At 38.2% G+C, this 19,708-nt stretch overlaps 1 protein-coding gene across 15 annotated transcripts in view; it reads left to right on the top strand.

Annotated features, from left to right (window-relative positions):
• LOC140463474 (fibroblast growth factor receptor 2-like) overlaps window positions 1-19,708 on the top strand; it is a 183,425-nt gene that overhangs the window by 128,160 nt on the left and 35,557 nt on the right. For all 15 annotated transcript variants that reach the window (XM_072557472.1, XM_072557468.1, XM_072557473.1 and 12 more), the window contains 2 exons: window positions 1,389-1,558; window positions 6,654-6,777. In XM_072557472.1, coding sequence (XP_072413573.1) covers window positions 1,389-1,558; window positions 6,654-6,777 — 294 coding nt within the window. The remainder of the gene's footprint in view (window positions 1-1,388; window positions 1,559-6,653; window positions 6,778-19,708) is intronic.

Below are 19,708 nucleotides of genomic sequence, written 5' to 3'. Positions count from 1 at the left end.
TTTCTGAATTTTCTTAGTTTTACAAATCCTGAACAAACACAAGGGAGTTGTTTTTGTCTGGGTTCAGAGATGGAGAGTTTCAGTGAAATTCTTGAGTTAAGAAAATTAGTAGGCTGTGCAACATGAATTATAGTTAAGAGATTCTTAAAAGCCAAGGAAATGTGCAACGAGTTCAAAAGGTAAAATGAGTAAAAATAAAACGTAATTTGCATGACTTTTTCACAAGACATCTAGATGTTTAAGATTTCTAGAGTTAGGAGTTCATTCATTTCTGTGTTGGAGGTATTGAGTTTGCAGTCTGTTTCCAGGTCTGTATTTTGAATGCATTCTTCATTACTCTGGAGCATGTGCAGTCTTGGCACATCTGTAGAATCTCATTTCAAACTGCTTGAAATGTGCACATCAATGGAAAATAATTTGTTTCCAAAGGAACATTTTAGTGCAGTTTTGTACCTTGAGGTTTGCTTCTCCTAGTAAAACCCACGTTTTATTTTCAACATCCTTTCGTTCTACAGATGAAAAGGATAAGTGCACTTGAAATGACTAATGTGCCGCTACTTGCTTTCCTGGAAGAAGGAAAAATACTTTGCTAGTTTTGCTTCAGTCTAATCAGTAATTTTTAAAAAATTAATTCATTGGACTTATTGCAAACTTGCTAGTTATAGAAGCACTGTGATGTTTTTACTTGGTAAACTTAAAAGGAAACTCAGCTATTTTAGTTTTTTGAGTGTATAATCAACATACTTTGTATAACCCAAAGTTTATTAAAGTCACATGCTGTTGAATTCTGATCATCTTTGAGGTGTATATTGGGGTGATTGATATTTTTAACTTCTCCCTCAGTGGAAAGGTGGACAATATGGCAGAGAGCTTGGATGCACACCTGACTCTGTTTTCAAGAGACTTTTAAATAGTCAATACAATTTAATGGCCTGCCTATAAATGGGCAAAATAACTTAGTGTGCGCACTAGTTGGTGTTTCTCAGCATTAAGCAGCCTAACCTGCAAAATTTTGCTTTCTAAATCAGAATATTTTGCAGAGACATATTAATTGTGCTGCTCCTGGCCCACACACTACTTCAGTTCATTCGCCCTCTGGTTGGCCAGCTCTGTGTAGTGGCCGAATAATAGAGGTGCAGCAAAATGCTGTTTTGGTCACTGCTGCTTGTTAATAAAATTTACATGAAACTTGATTCTTGAACCTAGCTTTCTCATTCAAACTTTGAGCATGTGGCCTCTGCCGAAGTAGTTTGTTTTAGCCCTGCTCAAGTATCTCTCATTACCCCCACATCCAATCTGATAGGCTTTATTGATGTGCTTTTAGCTGCAAAAAATATATATGGTTTAAAGCAGTATTTAATATCCATTTGATGTTTGTTTTAAAACAGGTCCCCCATACTGGACACAACCTAATAAGATGGAAAAGCAGTTGCATGCAGTACCGGCAGCCAACACTGTAAAGTTCCGCTGTCCAGCAGCAGGAAACCCAAAGCCAACTATGCGATGGTTAAAAAATGGCCGAGAGTTCAAACCAGAATATCGAATGGGTTCATATAAGGTAAAGATATATTTCTCCAATACGTGAATATACAGCAAATTGAAAAATGAGTAAGCAGCCCTACATTTTGCTGAAGGACCTCTGTAATCTAGCATCTAATACAATTCTGTGGGTAAAACAAAAGCTTGGAAGTTTCTACAGCAGAATATTACCTATCATTGCAGACTATCTGGTAATATAGTATGCTAGTAGAGATTTGTGGTGTTTATGACTTGTCTGGATTCAATGCACTGATTGTTACACTTGGCAGAAACAATGGGAAAATGCAAATTTACTCTTATACTTGCAGCTATTTGCGATTTACTTAAAGTAGACAACAATCTGCAGTTATAATGCATCTTTTACTGTGGGTAAAATATCCCAAGTTGCTTTACTATGCGTAATGGAAATGGACACTTGGGACAAATCAGAATGGAGGCCAAAAGTCTGGCTAAATTGCTGGGTTTCAGAGCAAAGATCTAAAGAACATTAGGGAGGCGGAGAAACTGCGAGTTCTGGAAGGAATGTTTTAGAATATGTGGGACCTTGGTGGCTGGAGGCATGACGACCAGTGATGTGAAAGGAAAGAGAGTACACAACTCCCCTGAGACACGAACATTTGATGGGGAAAAGCCACAGAGGGATCAGAATAAAAGATGAAAATGTTAATGTTGAGGATTAGAGCTGGTGTGTAAAAACAGGAGCAGATGCAGACTAGCAAGCATGATGGAGTGTGGTGAGATGCAGGCAGCAGGGATGACTAAAGGTTTATGTATGAGTGTATTGGAGTAATTGGAAGCCATTGTCTATAGCTGGACACACATTTATCACCTGAAAACTGGTCTAAGTAAATGAAAATGTGTGTTCTGACTGTTACCATAAGTTAAAGCCAGATTCCTATCAGGCCTTTTGTCGCATTTAAATGAAGTCATGAAGGGCATACCAATTTTCAAGCTGTTTTTCAGATTTTGTGCTCATTTTAGGGTGCAGTTGAACATCATTCCCAGTTTATTTGGGAGCAATAGGGTGGCACAGAAGTTTGCACCGCTGCCTCACAGTGCCTAGAACCGGGATTCGATTCCAGCCTTAGATGACTGTCTGTCTGTGTGGAGTTCACACGTTTCCCCTGTGTCTGCATGGGATCCCTCTGGGTGCTCCATTTCCCTCTCACAAAAATCCTCAGGTTAGTTGCATTGGCTGTGCTTAATTGCCCTGTAGTATCCAGACATATACATGCTAAGTGGATTAGCTGTGGTAAATACGGAATTATGGAGAAAGGGTGGATCTGGGTGCGATCCTCCTTTGGAGGGTCGGTGCAGCCTCTATGAGCGGAATGCCCTCTATCTGCAAAGGTGAGATTCTATGATCCTAGTTTGATTTTTATTTTTGACCCCCCTCAAATGTCAAGGTACTGAAACCAAATGTAAGACTCCCATACAAGATAACTGAACTGGGCTGAAATATGGTACAGATATGATCATTTCATGCCACGCCTTGTATGGCCTGTCCGGTAATACAGAGTTAATCTTACCAGATCTCTAAGGTTTTGTCTGCAAGGTAGTTGGATCATTTTCAGGAGAGACAGAAAGCTCTTAATAACAGATCAGCTGCTTCTGTATACACTGTCCAATTTTTCATTGGCTTAAGTGGAAGAAAAACTCAGGCAGAGCATTGTAAGGGGCAGCTAGCCTGTTCCTGCCCAATTTTTGGCTCTGCCAAAGTTGAGAATTCTCCCATGCTTTAAAAGTGTACAGATCCTCAACTATGAGTCATAAGCAATACTTTACAAAGGACTTCTGTTACTAGGAGTGCAGTGTACAAAATGAAGAGTCACTGTTAGCTGAATTATATAATGTAGTGTTTACTGCAGTTATGATACGACTGGTGCTTTTCAGTGAAGTGTACTGTTTGAATGATGTGGACATGTTAGCATTAGAAATTATGATTTCTGCAACATGTGTATGTGTGCCAGAACTATTTGGATTACGATGGATTTCTGGAAACCATCCTACAATTGAGGTTTATACACCTCACCAATGTAAACACTATAAAATAAGAAACTTTATTTATGAAAACAAATGAAGGTTATTTGCATTTCAATAGATTCTGTTTTAATGTTGGAGTACAGAGCATTGTGTGTGCCAAGTGTTCTATGTGCAAGATGGAGCCAGTCACTCAACAGCAATTGTCAAGTCAGTCATAAATCAGAAAAGGAGGGCACTAGGTGTTAAACTACTATACATGAGACAATCACAGAAGATGTTTAGTCTGGCCTGTACGGGCTAAACTTGGTCTGTTTTGTTAGAAGGGAATGGTGGTGTGAAGTATTTCTTGTGCAAACTCTGTGAGAAGAGTGTTTGGTTCTCAAAGTCCCCATGGACTTGAATCTAAATTGGAATTTGGTATCTAAAGCTCGCATGTAGTGAATCATTCAAGATGAAAAGGCACCTTTCATTTCTGGGGATATCACAGTGTAGCTGTGGCAGCTTGGTCCCTATCTTTCAACACTTTGAAAATTGTTTTCACATAATGAGAAGCTGACAGAGTGGACCTCACACTATGAATGAGACATTGTGTGAAAAACACAAGTTCAGCCTTCTCTCCTCCTTCTGATGCTTTTACCATAAAGTTCATGAATAAAATGTGACAGGCAGATTAAAAAAAATGTGTAGTTGATTTTGTTATCATGTGGTCTTTTAGTTTGTGTGATATAGAGTTCAGAATAATTGTTTGATTTCAATTTCTTCCACTGAGGCTGACACAACAAATGAAATGTGCAAAATGGCATATTTTGGTGCTATATTGTGCTAACTTTATTCGTGCCCCACTTGCCGCCCTCCCGCTCCCCTTTATCATTACACTCAATAAAAACTGAATTTTAGTTCCTGTGTCCCAGTGTGGATACTGGACTGAATAGTGGATTGGAACACTGGAAGAAGCCACATAAGAAACTGCCTTCATGCATCCTGTTCAATTAAAGAAAGTGGAATTCACCGGGGGCATCCAAGGCTCGAAGGATGAGGTGGGTTCTGTGAGTATAGGTGGGAGACCATGTGTGTACTTTTAAGGCAGAAGCACATCTGAAGACTTGTAAATTATTCAAATTATATTTTAGTCACTGCTGACAGGCCATCATTGTGGAGAGGGAGCCCTTTCGTAGGATGCTGTCCAGCCATAACTAGCTTTCCAGTGGGCTACTTGGCAGAAAGTACATCTGCTCTTTCCTACTCAAACTGCCACTAATCTTCCTAACCTCGATGGCCTAGAGGTATTATTGCTGGACTGATAATCCAGAGACCTGGGTAATGTTCTGGGGACTAGGTTTGAATCCCACCATGGCAGATGGTAGAATTTAAATTTTTTTAAAAATCTGAAGTTAAGAGCATAATGATGACCATGAATCCATTGTCAATTATCAGAACAACCCATCTGGTTCACTAATGTCCAGTCAGGAAGGAAACTGCCATCCTTAAGCCTACTCTGGCCTATGTGTGACTTCAGATCCACAGCAATGTGGTTGACTCTTAACTACCCATTGGTTATTTAGGGGTGAGCAATAAATGATGGCCTAGCCAGTGACATCCACACCTCCTGAGTGAATTTTTAAAAAAGCTTGATGCTCTGTTGTACAATAGAACTTTCTATTGATAAATAGATGCACTACTCTAATAGTTGCTAGTGAAACACAATATGCTGTGCCACTATGCCACTCCATTCCAGCTCTTGAACGTGTGCACATGAAAGTATTTGAAGCATGTATCATAATAGTTGGCAACACCCACCCACACCCCCACCCCCAGAATACAAGTTTTACATAATACTTTCCATATTGATCATTGGGCACATTTAGACACACTGATGTGAGAACAGTTTAAATGATGAATGTTTATACTTGATTCACATATCAAATGATATGTACCTATTTTTTATAGAGGTATTGAATTCAAACTGTTCTGAGGACCACTTCGTAAGATAAAAGATCAATTCTGTTGACTTGTCTGCCAACTTATATGTGTATTTCCATCAAAAAAGGAGTAAGATGAGTGTGATTATTTTAACCAGCCAGAAATGTTAGGTATTGTTAAGGTTATTTTCTGCAGAAACTAAAGATAAGGATTAATGAGTTATTGAAGCACAGTACATGATGGCTACACTGATTGAAAGTATTATCTTCTGTTAGAGTCGATTGGGCTGAAAATGATTTTTCGTGGGGAAAATATGTTTGAATGGTGTCTGTGCATCCAGTACTTCCAACAGTATTGCTTGAGGCCAAGGTGAGGCAAAAGTTGAGGTAAATACATTTATTGCCTTCCAATGGTTGCCCTTCAGAAGGTGGTGGTGAACGGCCTTCTTGAACGACTGCAGTCCACTTGGTCTACATGCATCCACAGTGCCATTAGGGAAGGAGTTGCAGAATTTTGGCCCAGTGACACAGAAGGAATGGTGATGCATTTCCAAATCTGGGTGTTGAGTGGCTTGGAAGGGAACTTGCAGGTGGTGGATATCCCATGTATCTGCTGCTCTTGTCCTTGTAGATTGTTGTGGCTGTAAGTTTGGAAGGTTGGTGCTTCCAAAGGAAGGAAGGAGCTTTGGTGAATTTCTGCAATGTGTCTTGTAGATGGTAACACTGCTACTGAGTGGTATTGGTGGAGGGACTGAATGGCACCACATCCACAAACTATCAAGTGGGCTGCTTTGCCCTGATAGTGTCAAGTGTCTTGAGAGTTGCTGCAGCTGCACTCATCCAGGCAAGTGGGCAGTATTCTATCACAAAGGTTACTTACCACTTGTCGCCTCTAGCCTTATATTGTCCAGGTTTTGCTGCAATTCGGCATAGATTGCTTCAGTGTCTAAGGAATTGTGAATGGCATTGAACATTCTGCAACCATCGGGGAACGTCCCACTTTTGACTTTATGATAGAGATAAGATCATTCATGAAGGAACTGAAGATGGTTCAGCCAAGGACACTATCCTGAGGGAACTCCTGCAGAGATATCTTTAAATTTTGAACAGTTCTGGCTGGGATAAAGTCTGAATAAAACTGAGGTATTTTGTTGGATTAAAATTTTGCATAATTATGTCTTTCTGAAACAAAACTCATTCTGTTTCTGGCAGATTCGGCCTCAGCATTGGAGCCTCATTATGGAAAGTGCTGTTCCATCCGATAAAGGAAACTATACATGCGTGATAGAAAATGTCTATGGGTCCATAAATCATACCTATCACCTCGATGTAGTCGGTAAGTTGACATTTAAACACAAGACATGGAAGAAAATGATTTTGTGCATAAGAATCTGTGGCACCTTGTGAAATTTTGTCAATATAAACACTATGATCCATGTAACATAACGTCAGCATAGAAATAACATATAAATGAATTATTCAACACAGGGTTCCAGGATGGAATGTTACTGTGCTCTGCTGCTTTGATTACGCAAGAACCTAATACAATATGAAGCATCTTTTGGTTGTACAGTTTGCACAGTGACTTTGTTCTGAAGGAAGGTCACAAGACTCAAAATGTTAACTGTTTTCTTTTCACAGATGCTACCCATCCTGCTGAGTTCCTCCAGTGATTTCTATTTGTTTGCTGCACCACAACTAAATTTTATGTTCTAATTTATAGAAAATTTGAGATTTATTTTACGTGCAAGCTTTCTTTACAAGAAACTCTGAAGGCCTGACTGACCAACAAGTGCCATTGGATTCACATTACAGCTATATTTTCTTTCATTAACAAGGGAAAAAAAAACGTTGAGCTGAGCATTTTCAAGTCATTAAATCATATGACCCCTCCAGTGCAGAAAAAGACCATTCAACCCATCGAGTGTACGGACCCTCTGAAGAGCGTCCCACCCTATTCTGTAACTCCACATTTTCCAAGGCCAACCTGCCTAGCGTGCAGTTTACCATGGTGAATCCTTCTAACTTGCATATCTTTCAACTGTGGGATGAAACCAGAGTACCCAGTGGAAACTCTTGCAGGCATGGGGAGAACGTGCAAACTCCAGTACAGTCAATCACCCAAGGTTGGAATCAAGCCCAGAACCTTACTGCTGTGAGGCAGTCCTACAATAGAATGTTATACAGATATGTTAAGGCTAGTACAAACTATTTTTAAAAGATATTGCTATAAATTTAAGGTGTTTCTTGAACTGTGATCGATCAAACCATCAAATTTCTAAGTGATGATATATGCCAGAGATTAATGAGGCATATCCCTGTTTCCATTCCTAATTGATACAGTTACCTATTTTAAAAAAAACACACACTGTTGTTTATTTTTAGACCATAGACACAGGAGCAGAAATTCGATAATTCAGCCCGTTGAGTCTGCTCTGCCATTCAATCATGGCTGATGAGTTTCTCAACCCCATTCTCCTCTTTCTCCTTGAAATCCTTGATCCCCATGACAATCAAAAACTTATCTATCTCCATCTTAAGTATACTCAGTGCCCTGGCCTCCACAGCCTTCTGTGGCAGTGAATTCCATAGATTAATCATTCTCTGGCTGAAGATGTTTCTCCTTATTTCCGTTCTAAAAGGTCTTCCCTTTACTCTAAGGGTGTGCCCTAGGGTCCTAGTCTCTTCTACTAATGGAAATATCTTCCCAACATTCACTATGTGCAAGCCATTCTGTATTCTGTAAGTTTCAATTAGATACCCTCTTATCCTTCTAAACTCCATCAAGTATGGATCTAGAGTCCTCAAATATTCCTTATATTTTCATTCCTGGGACCATTCTCTTGAATGTCCACTGAACCTTCTCCAGGGCTAGTACATCCTTCCTGAGATATAGGGCCCAAAACTGTGCACAATACTCCAAATGTGGTCTGACCAGAACCTTTTAGAGCCTCAGAAGTACACCTCTGCTTTTATATTCAAATCCTCTCAAAATAAATACCATCATTGCATTTGCCTTCCTAACTACTGACTCAACCTGTAAGTTTACCTTAAGAGAATCCAGGACTAGAACTCCCAAGTCTCTTTGCACTTCAGACTTCTGAATTTTCTCCCCATTTCGGAAATAAGCTATGCTTCTATTCTTCTTCCCAGTGTGCATAACCTCATTACTTTGAACATTGTACTCCACCTACCACTTCTTTGCATCATGGTAGTGATTTTCCAATCTTCTGGGAGCCTCACTGACTGTAATGATTCCTGAAAGTTGACCACTGACGCCTCCACTATCTTCAGCTACCTCCCTTAGAACTCTGGGGTATTGTCCATCCGGTCCAGGTGATTTATCCTCCTTCAGGCCATTCACTTTTTCTAGTACCTTCTTCTTGGTGGTGGCCACCATACTCAGCTCTACCCTCTGGCTATCTTGAATTTTTGGGATATTACTCGTATCTTCCACCATGAAGACTGACATGAGGTAATTGTTCAGTTCCTCAGCCATTTCATGTTCCCCACTACTATCTCTCCAGCATCATTTTCTTACAGTACAATGTCCACTTTTGCCTCTCTTTTGCCCTTTATATCACCTTCATCAACAAACAAACTAACAGAACACCCATGGGATCTCCAAAATCAGGGTTCTTATTCTTAGCAGAGGCGGTAATACAGATACTCGAACAAACAGCTTTGGGTCCACTATGCGGATTACACCTTTGTCATCACTAAACAAAACAGATTAGAGGAAACTTTTAAGACCATCAATAATACCCTTACTGGCATAAAATTCACTAAAGAGGAGGAAAACAATAACAAACTGTCATTCGCAGTCGAGTGAGCAGCCAATGAGGAATTTCAAACCAGCGTCTACAGGAAAACAACATATCCAGACCAAATGCTGAACTACAGAAGAATCATCCCAACACCCACAAATGAAGCAGTATTAGAATATTATTTCACCGAGCCACACCACACTGCAGCACAGAGGAACTACGAAGAGCAGAGGAAAATCACCTGTACATAAAGAACGGGTACCCAATGAATACAGTCCACTGATTTCTCAGCAACAAACCCAAACAAGCAGACAAAATGCATCCAGAAATCCTAGCCACTCTCCCCTACATCAAAGATATCTCGGAAATGACTGACAGATTACTTAGACCTCTTGCCATCATGGTCGCCCACAAACCCACCAACACACTAAAACAACAGCTAATGAACTTGAAAGACCCTATACAGACAACAAGCAAAACTAATGTCATTTACAGAAAAACCTTGCAAGGACTGCAGCAAACACTACATTGGACAAACAGGCAGAAAAGTAGCCACCAGGATACATGAACATCAACTAGCCACAAAACGACATGACCCACTCTCACTAGTATCTTTACATACAGATGAGAAAGGACACCACTTTGACTGGGACAACACATCCATCCTAGGACAAGCGAAACAGAAACACATGCGAGAATTCCTAGAAGCATGGCATTCCAACCAGAACTCAATCAACAAACATATTGACTTGGACCCCATTTATCACCCCTGAGGAAAAAAAACAGGAAATGACATCACCACAGGAAATGACATTACCAACCCAAGGAAACCTAAACACATAAATAATAAATGGTTATTCCGCCAGTGCTTCACCAGAAGCTTATTGATGATGTTACCTAGTATGGTGACAAAATGTCTGAAAACAAATCTTCTAGCTTAGTGAGAAAACTTATATCCTGCCCTTTATATATCTAAAGAAACTCTTAGAGTCTTCCTTTACATTACTGGCTAGCTTCCCTTCATTTCTGACCTTCTCCCTCCTTATTTATTTTTTTCTTGTTGCCCTCTTTGTAGGCTTCCCAACCCTCTGGTTTCTCACTGCCCTTTGCCACATTATATGCTTTTTGTTGCTGCACCACAGACATCTTCAAAAAATCCAAATAAAGCCTGGATACAGAAAATTCCTTCCAAGAATTTTACACTTGCAAAAAGTTGAGAGAAGCACAATAGACCTCAATTTAAAGAATAATCTCGACTAATTAACATTTTCTACATAAGAAAAGGATGTTCAGTAGTTGCTATGTTTTTGCCATGTTGTTTATGGCCCATTTAGAAGGGAGAACGGGAGGCATCGTTCAACAGAAAAGTTAGTGAAGTACACAATCAATTACCTAATGCTGAAAGTTCTCACAGGCAGAGATTTATTGTTTTGTACAAATCACCTAAACAATAACCCTTTTCTTTACTCCCAAAGCATAATTTATAGATTAAACAATTCCTGTTATGAGATACCTTTGTGAAATATGTAAACAGTTGTTGGTCTGCCAAATAATGACTTCACAAAGTGTATTCATCGATGGTAGAGCAACCATAAATAGAACGATTCTTGGCTAAATAAGTCATTTTCAATGGCAGGGTTTGATACAGCTTGACTTAGATTATTCAAGAGTACAGCAGCATGAAAGCTACACAGTTAAATGCTTTATCATGATGTGGATTTCATTGCAAAGAACTTTATTTTGGATTTTATATACATCAACACATGTATGTATACTGAAAAGTTATGAGTTTTCTCTCTTTCGGAAATCTGCACGGAGAGAAGTTATAGCTAGATTGCAAAGGTCAATAAAGTTTTACATGTGAACCATTATTCCGGATTTGTCTGTCCAAAAGTATTGTAGATTGTATTTTATACAGCCTCAGTTAGCTATTTTATCTAGCATTATCTGATTCACCTGCTAGCTCCTTTTATACTTTTTTTCCTCTGTTCTTTTCAAATAATGGAAATGACTCCGTGAAATGTTACATGCAGTGTTTTTTTGCAGGAAACGTGTTGAGAAGATTGTAACTGTTTAAACCTTTCTGTCAAATATGAATCACTTAGATTTGCAAAAGCACTGATTAGATTAGATTAGATTAGATTACTTACAGTGTGGAAACAGGCCCTTCGGCCCAACAAGTCCACACCGACCTTCCAAAGAGCAACCCACCCAGACCTAGTTTGTCGAAGTTTTCAGATTTAACACCGTAGGCTGCTAACAGAATAGTCTGGAAATGTTAGTTTGAATCTATCCAGTTTTGTTTCTGCCTGATTGACTATTGAACATTTATCAGTTGAGTATTACTGTAAAATATGGTGGTGGAATTCTGAACTAGTGCACACCCATCATTCATGCAAAACAGACTCTGTGCAAAAGCATTATTGGCAGTCAAGTGAACTTTTAATTTATGTTGTTCTCTTTGTGTGCATTTGATTCTTGGATCCTTGTGACTGTCAGGAGTTGTAGTTCAACAAATTTGTGTTAAATTCATTTGAAATACATCTAGAAGTTTAATGTGACATATCACCAAATGTGCAACGTAAATGTTTAACTAAGAGTCCCACATTTATATGACAGTTCAGATAAGTGGAACAATTAACCAGGATTGACGACTAAGTCAATGGTTCAGCCAACTTTCCCATACACTGAAGACTGTTGGGTGACTAAGTTGGTAGTGTCATGCTGTTGATTCAAGCCAAGTTGTAAATTGTTTAAAATTGATGAACACGTCTATCCAATAGCTTAATTGGGAAATGATTCCAACTCCCAACCAGGTTACAAGTTCATCGTCATTCCCAACAGTTAGTTGGCTTGGGTGAACTGGCAGTTCTTCCAGGCTTCTGAAGCAATGCCTATCTGAAGGGAGAAGATTTTTAATATGAGAAAGGTATGCATGATTGGTGGGATGTTGGTGCAGTGATGGATGTTGAGATGAGGGGCTTTGCAGATTTGGTGCAGATTAACCATCAAAGTTTTATTGTGAATTTGATAATGGCCAGGGAGAGGTGTACACATTAGAAACAGACAGAGAACAGACTGAGAAGTTGCAGAGCAAATCCAAAAAAAATTAAAACAGAGAGCATAGCAGAGAAAAGTATTGCAGTTCTCATAGTTCTGATATCTAGTCAAAGATGTTTGATCTTATTTCACTCCCTCTCCTCAATCTGTTTTGGCTGCAGTGCCATTTTTGATTAATGTATACTGTTGGCATAATGATTAAAGTTCCAAATTTGAAGTTGCCTTTGGCAGCAAATCAAGTACTGACCAAACCTTGATTCAGTGATGTAATATTCAATGAACAAGGATTCTTCATACATCAGTCACTTTTGAACTGCTAGCTATAAGTTAATTTTTTTTTTCTTTTTACTAATCACCAGTAAACGTTTCAATTCTTCATTTCATTTTGGTGGAGATTTATGTTTTGACTGTTTTATATGGAAAATAAGAAAAATTCTAGGCACAGTATGAAGAGCATTAAATGGTTTTCTGATAATGTACAGATCAAATACTTACTCGAAATTGGAGATGTTAGCTGATGGTTACAAGTAGATTCCAAAGCAAACCTCAAAGGCTCAACTGTTGAAATGAAGAAATAATCTGATCCTAATTAAGTTATTAATATTTTATTGAGTTTAGATGTGTGTTTTTTAACTTTTGTTTAGAAGCGATGTTGTTGTAGGAATAAATAGACCTTAGTAACAGGTTATGTTAAAGGGAGTTCTAAACTAGCTGTTTGCATCTCTTTTTAAGAAACCACAATGTTCAACTATATTTCAGTACTAATGCACCACTGAGAAATTTCCAGTGCACCCTCTTAATCAGTTTCTATGTCTACCCTGTAACTCCATTTTAGGGGCAGGTTATGAGACCTTGAGTGAGCAACCAGTCTTCGATCATTGCTCCATTTTAAGTAGCATTTTCTTGAGGCTTGACAGGAATAGCTGTGAGACGAGGAGGTATGGGGAAGTTTCCTAGATACTCGATTTGTGCAGGAAAGGTCTGGAGGTGTCTGAATCACTGATTCCTTTCCCGATCTGATTGACCCAACTTTTCCATGCCCTGACTTATAATCTGCCCGTGGATGCTCACTTTCTTCCAAGCCTTGCTACCACAGTTCCCATTCTGTCTTTCCCCTCCTCTCCTATCCCTGTTGTGAGGCTGTGCATCAACTGTTGCTCTGGGCTCTGTCTGTAGTTCCCCAAGTGTTCTAGGTGGCCTCTGTCTTAGGTGGGTCAATGCTGGGGCCACAGTTGCCAGCCAGTTGGTTTGGCCAGCAGCTCTGAGGTAGTATTTCTGTGTAGGTGAGGGTGGAACTCCTCTATCTGGCCACAGTGGAAGTGGAGCTACTAGCAGGGAAGGAAACCGTCATCTGTAAAGATTCAGCCCCAATTAATTTTATAGATGCGATGGACCAACTGGTTCTTTTGCGCCATCGCAAATCAGTGATTTGATCCAGTTCTGCACAGCAAAAGCTGTTGAGCCACTTTTTAAAATGGAGGTAAATGTAAATAGAAGAAAAGTTTAAATGTGTTGGTAGGCCAGCCCGTAACACCCAATTTTTTTATTACCATATTTGGTCACATTTTCAACATTATGGTTTTGAAGATTATTCCAAACTTCTATCACACTTCAAGCAAAAATGTTCTGAGCATGTATTTGAGTATTTTATTTACATTCTTTGATTTTAATCTCTACTATTTAAAACTTAATATGTCTTGCATCCCTCTTTTAATCATACTCTGTTTTAACTGATAAATTTGATCTCTAATATTTCCACATTGCTCTAGCCCTCTATGCTTTAGATCTATGGATGTTATTCCCTGTTTTTGTCTCTATAGCATGTACATTCTCTGGATGCAGCGTTGTGCTCTAAATTTTATCTCTTTAACACGGTGCTTAATTTAATTAATCCTTGACTGCATTTTAAAGATATTGATAGTAATGCATTTCTCAATCCATTTGGAGCTTCTAACCATCACTATTGCATACTTACAATGCACAGTGTAAAGTAACACTGGCTGAATGAACAGGCTGGCGCAGAAATTTGGCTATTCTATTTTGAAAGGCCTGATTGCAATTATCATCTGACATGTCAGATGTAGTTTTAAATTATCTTTACAACCTACTGAATGAGATTCTAGAGCACTTGTGTTTGATGAAACAAAAATGCATAATTAAAATAATTGTCCCAATTCCTGAGATTGTGATATAGTTTTCAGTAAACCCTGGCATTAAAGTACCATGGAAACAACAAGTGATTATTTTCTGCCCTTGTTCTTCATATTGTTTGTCGGTTATTTAAAGTAGGCAGTTGAAGGACTACTGTAAGTTGTCTCATTTGCAGGTTTTTCAGTCTGCTTCACCTTTAGATAAGTCAACGATTTAGCTATTGATCAGTAGGAAATTTAGTCATGTGCAATATATAGGATGGTAGATTGAAAAATTTTGGTAAGAAAGAAAATAATTTGTCATCCTACCCACTGGTCTATGAAACCTGACCATATATTTTGCAAAGTAGTATAAAACTTGGTGGTGTTACACTTCAAAACTTCTATTTATGATTTAATGCTGAAACCTGCAGAACTTTAATCCATTATTTAAATAGACGTGATATATTCTTCTAACTTTAAGAGATAAAACAAACGTTAAATTGCCACTTTTTTGGGGTACTTCTAAAATATATTATGCAACTGCTGTAACATAAAGTGAGTTCATAATGACAAAGGCCTTTCTAATTAAAGGCAGATGTACATGAGTAGTCAAAGTAGTGTGTGTTGCATAGACTTTTCTGTAATACCACATTTGGGTCAGTTATGTTTTACTTCATCCTGTTATGTAGTTAATACCATAAGTTTTGCCTTTAAATTGAGTCTGCTGTTATAGATTGCTGTTCGTCCTTTCACTGAAAATGTACTAGCCTGATTTACACTTCGTATTGATGGGAATTGTTTTCACATTATCATTACTGCAATAAGAATAATTAATAAAACGTGGGAACTGGGAGGGGGAAAGAGGTGCATTCCCTATACAAATTTACATGTATACCTGTTTTTATGCATTGCTACTGTCTGGTAATTTCTAAATGGTGCATTGCTGAGTGGTCCTGAGTGATGTAAGTTTGACAGGCCAATTTGTGGCTGTTGACTATGTCCTGTTAGTGATGAGCCCAAGTTTGATTCTTTTACCTGAGAGCATTAGTCCTAAAATAATAAGAGACTGGGTCCAAAGCACAAAGGAATCTATGCCACAACTGGCCTCCCAGGAAGTTTGTTGGGAATTGAATCAAGAGTCTTTACTAAATCCATTGACAACTGGTGGTATGTGATTTACACCTGGCTGTAACTGTTGTTGCATTGCTATAAGCAATAATCACGCAATGTTTTAAAATCCTATCTGACAAGGTCTTGTTCTAGTATCCGGATAGTAATTTGAAGATGCAGACAGGGGAGTTGACATATATTTTGCTGAAAATTCAGCTCATTATTACTAGCCTCATTGCTTTTCGATGTAGATTTCAGATGCAACCTCATCTTCCTCTTTGTAAAGCCCAAGGCCTCAAAACATCATAAGTATTTGGCAGTAAACTTTGCCGTCCACCTTAGTTGAATTTACCCTGAAGTCACATTGATTATTTGCATTCAGCTTGTCTTAATTCTCTGGAATGTTTGTTCCTGTGCGGTGTACTTCTCTGTTGCAAGAAATATGCATAGCCCATCTAATATGCACTTTGAACAGATACAAAGGAAATCTGTTCTACCTCTCTATTTTAAAACATTCAGTTAAATTGCCATTCTGCTGACATTGAATTCTCTTGCAATGAAATCATAGTAGTGATTTTAATGCAAAATGAAAACAATAAAGGATTTGTTCTTGAACATATAAAACAAAAATACAGTTACACTCTTTTAATTTTGAGGCTGTATCTTTTTTGAACAATATATGGCATAAGAACAAGCCTAGTAACGACTCCGTTTTACTTCATCACTTAACTGGTCTCAGATGCTGGAAAGATAGACTGAACTGTCTTAACTTGTGGGTCTTCTGCCCTAAAATTGTCTGATTAAATTTAAAAGCAAAAAACCTCCAGAAAAATTTAAGATGTCATAAGTTTAAAAAGTTAAGTTGAAGAAGTAAATTAATTTACAGAATGTTGTTCAGTCAGTTACATTTCAACGGCTGGAACCACAAGAGTGGTGGTTAAGATGCAGAATGGTATTTTTATTTATGGCTTAAATGACCATGAATATTAGTCATGTACAGGTTAGTGTGACCACAGACGTTCCAGACTCTCTAATGATGTCTGAATGTAATATTAGTCAGGTTAGCTTGACCTTTATTGTGTCTCAAAATGATCTGCTAGCTAACCTGAATCTAATCTGGTATCCATCAATCTTTAAAACATTGAAATCCTTTTTTTCATTTTCTCCTCTGTAACATGGATTGAGCCACTAACTTCCTTGTATTCCACCTGCTCAGAAACGAACCATTGAAATGTGCTCAGTTAATTGATCATTGATCATTGATTAATAAGAAAATTGATTGTACCAGACCGTTATTGTGCACTGCAGCAATGATGCCTCATTTACGAAGCACCTTTTAACTACGGCAGTGTGGTCCAAAGTGCTTCACAGGGACATTACAAAGCAAAATGAAACACTGAGCCACATTAGAAGGTATTTTGTAGAAGACCAAAAGCTCGCTCAAAGGGAGGTTTGAAGCAGCATCTTGAGAAAGTGATGAAGCTTCAAGAGGGAAACTTATGATCTTGGCAGCTCAAGGCACAGCCAACGTTGTTGGAACAATTTAAAATCAGGGTGTTCAAGAGGCTAAATTAGAGAGGCACTGATTCTTGTGCAGCTGAAAGAAATGGTAGGGGTAGGTGGGCTAGCCAAAATAAGTAAAATCTAACTTTTAACAGCATGTGTACTTTGATTCTTTCTGCCTGTTATGTCATGTTTAACCCAAGACCTGGGAACTCCAAAGGGATCAGTTCCCATTTATACCAGTGTTTCGTTATGAACAGTGAAACATTAACTGCAATATTATGTTGAGGTCTTGACCGTCAATATATAATAATGTTACACATAGTGCTTTTCTGTCAAATCAGAGTTAAAAATAATGGTTGAATCAACTTATTAAAGTTAATTTAACATTTTCAAGGTTTTTTGAAAACATCTAATAAAATGTTACAACTTGAGAATCTACATATAGATTAAATATTTGATACTGTGAATATTTTTCACAGGTTAAAAGGAAATTAGTATTTTTAGTATAAAATACTTACTATTTTTAATAATTCCAAAATGTAGCATCATTTATAAAATTGTGGAATAGTGCTTGTTTCATAGAGCTGTTTAGCCTACTGAACTTTTTGAATAACACTTCAGGAAAGCCCACACGAACCTTTGCCTTTTTCCAACAGTTTTGTTTCTACTTAAATGTTTTATACCTCAGATACCTCTCATTCCCTCTTAAGCTCTGCTGTTGAATCTATGCACTTTTTATTTGTATGGCCAAGGAAGTAGTTCTAGTTCGATGCTGAGGTTAAGCTCACAGCTTCAGCTAGTGCAGTGTGAATGATTGTGATGTCATCCGGAATAGATAACTCAAGGCAGAAGTCCATTCTGTGGATTTGGTCTGACCCAGATGACCCAGACACAATTGAACTGGTTTTCATGTTACAGTTGTAGAGTTAGTGGCCACATTTTCTCCTGGCCCTTCCTCTCTCAATGAAGCATTACCCACATTTTCTGTGCAAGGTTAAAAACTGGGACTTCATCCCTTGGGTAACACCTGGCTGCGTTGGCTGTTTTCAGTGACCAGGAGGTGAGCCATCAAGAGGTGAGTTTGTCAACCAGATTTCAGGAAACGCGCAGCAGGTCAGGCAGCATCAAAGGAGCAGGAGAATCGATGTTTCGGGCATAAGGGCTTATGCCCGAAATGTCGATTCTCCTGCTCCTTGGATGCTACCTGACCTGCGCTTTTCCAGCAACACATTTTTCAGCTCTGATCTCCAGCATCTGCAGTCCTCACTTTCACATGCTTATGTTAGTCTTAGAGGTGCTGTGAAAGGCACCTCCTTGGAAGACCATAGCAGAAACCCCACTGAAGATCTTTAGAAAGGTAAGTTTTTGACACATTTAGATGTGTTTTGGAGGAAATGTGTTTTTGATCCAGGAGCTCATCAAAGGGATCCGTTCAGACAAGGTAAGATGATCCTGTATATTTGCTCCCATTATCGTGTATTACACTACGTTATTCATTGGAGAAAGTGACATAATACATTAAATTGTGAACAAAATGTCCTATTAACTTCAGTTGTCATATGTTCTGATGTAATTTAAATCGTCTTGACAATTGCTTTCGAACTAAATCCATGTGTGAAAGTTGGAAAACAAATATATACCTGACCCCCAGCTTTTATTAATGTGTACTTTGGTTTGGAATGGAAATAAGCTTTGAAAGACTTTGACAGCAGCAGCCATTATGACTATTTGGCTGGGTTTTCAAAAGTGTTAATGACTTCAGCTCAACGATTTATTGAAATTTTTAAGAGGCTATAATGGACAAAGTCATCATTTCTAATTTACAACCCTAATGATTAATAAATAATACAATAATAGTAATACAGTAATTATTTAATAATCGATCATAGAGTACAAAAGCAATGAGGTAATAATAAACACTGGCTTGGCTTCACTTTTGAAAAGTTGCAGAAAGGATTCACAAAAATGGTTTAATGGAAGATGCATGTCAGTTACAGTCAGTAAAAAGGTTGAAAAAATTGGGACTGTATTCCTTGGTGATGACGGTAAGACAGTTGAAAAGAGACTTGATAGATGATGGATAGGGAAAAGGGAAAACTGTTATTGTTCTTGGAAAGATCAAGAATTAAAAGAAAACTGATCTGACATGAAGAAAGTTCTGAGCAAATTTACACATCTGTCAGATTTGTCTTTTGGGAAGTGTAGAAGTATGCAGGCAGGGTTTCCCAAACCCATAGGAAACTACATCCCTTGGCCACTGTTTCTAAAACTCAGAATTACATGTGCTTTGTCAAATGCTTTGTTAACCAAACACGTCATCTTCAAAAATTTATACCGAAATATTCTAGTCATTTCTCCCCTTTAAAATTGCAGTTGAATTTTGTGTGGTATAGTCTCATTCTTGTCATTTTTTTATAATATCCTGAGAAGTTTAGCAGCTTTCTGATAAATGTTAATGAATTGTTAAAATAATCAATATTTTAGGTTGAAGTTAACTAGATTCTTTGGATTGTTTTGTGTATGTGACCTGCAGTTTGTTGTTGAAAAAGTGTTCTCTGAATTACCCAGAATTTGTAAAATCTTATTATTGTATCTGCCACAGTTGTGGATTATTTTAGGATTATCAACTTGCATTTTGCAAACTGTAATATTATAAGTCACAGATTTCTGGCTCACATTATTTTGATGGGGA

The sequence above is a fragment of the Chiloscyllium punctatum genome, chromosome 38 (assembly GCF_047496795.1).
Source record: "Chiloscyllium punctatum isolate Juve2018m chromosome 38, sChiPun1.3, whole genome shotgun sequence".
NCBI lineage: Eukaryota > Metazoa > Chordata > Chondrichthyes > Orectolobiformes > Hemiscylliidae > Chiloscyllium > Chiloscyllium punctatum.
The sequence above is the reverse complement of the archived record's forward strand: the minus strand, read 5'-3'. Positions and strand labels throughout refer to the sequence as shown.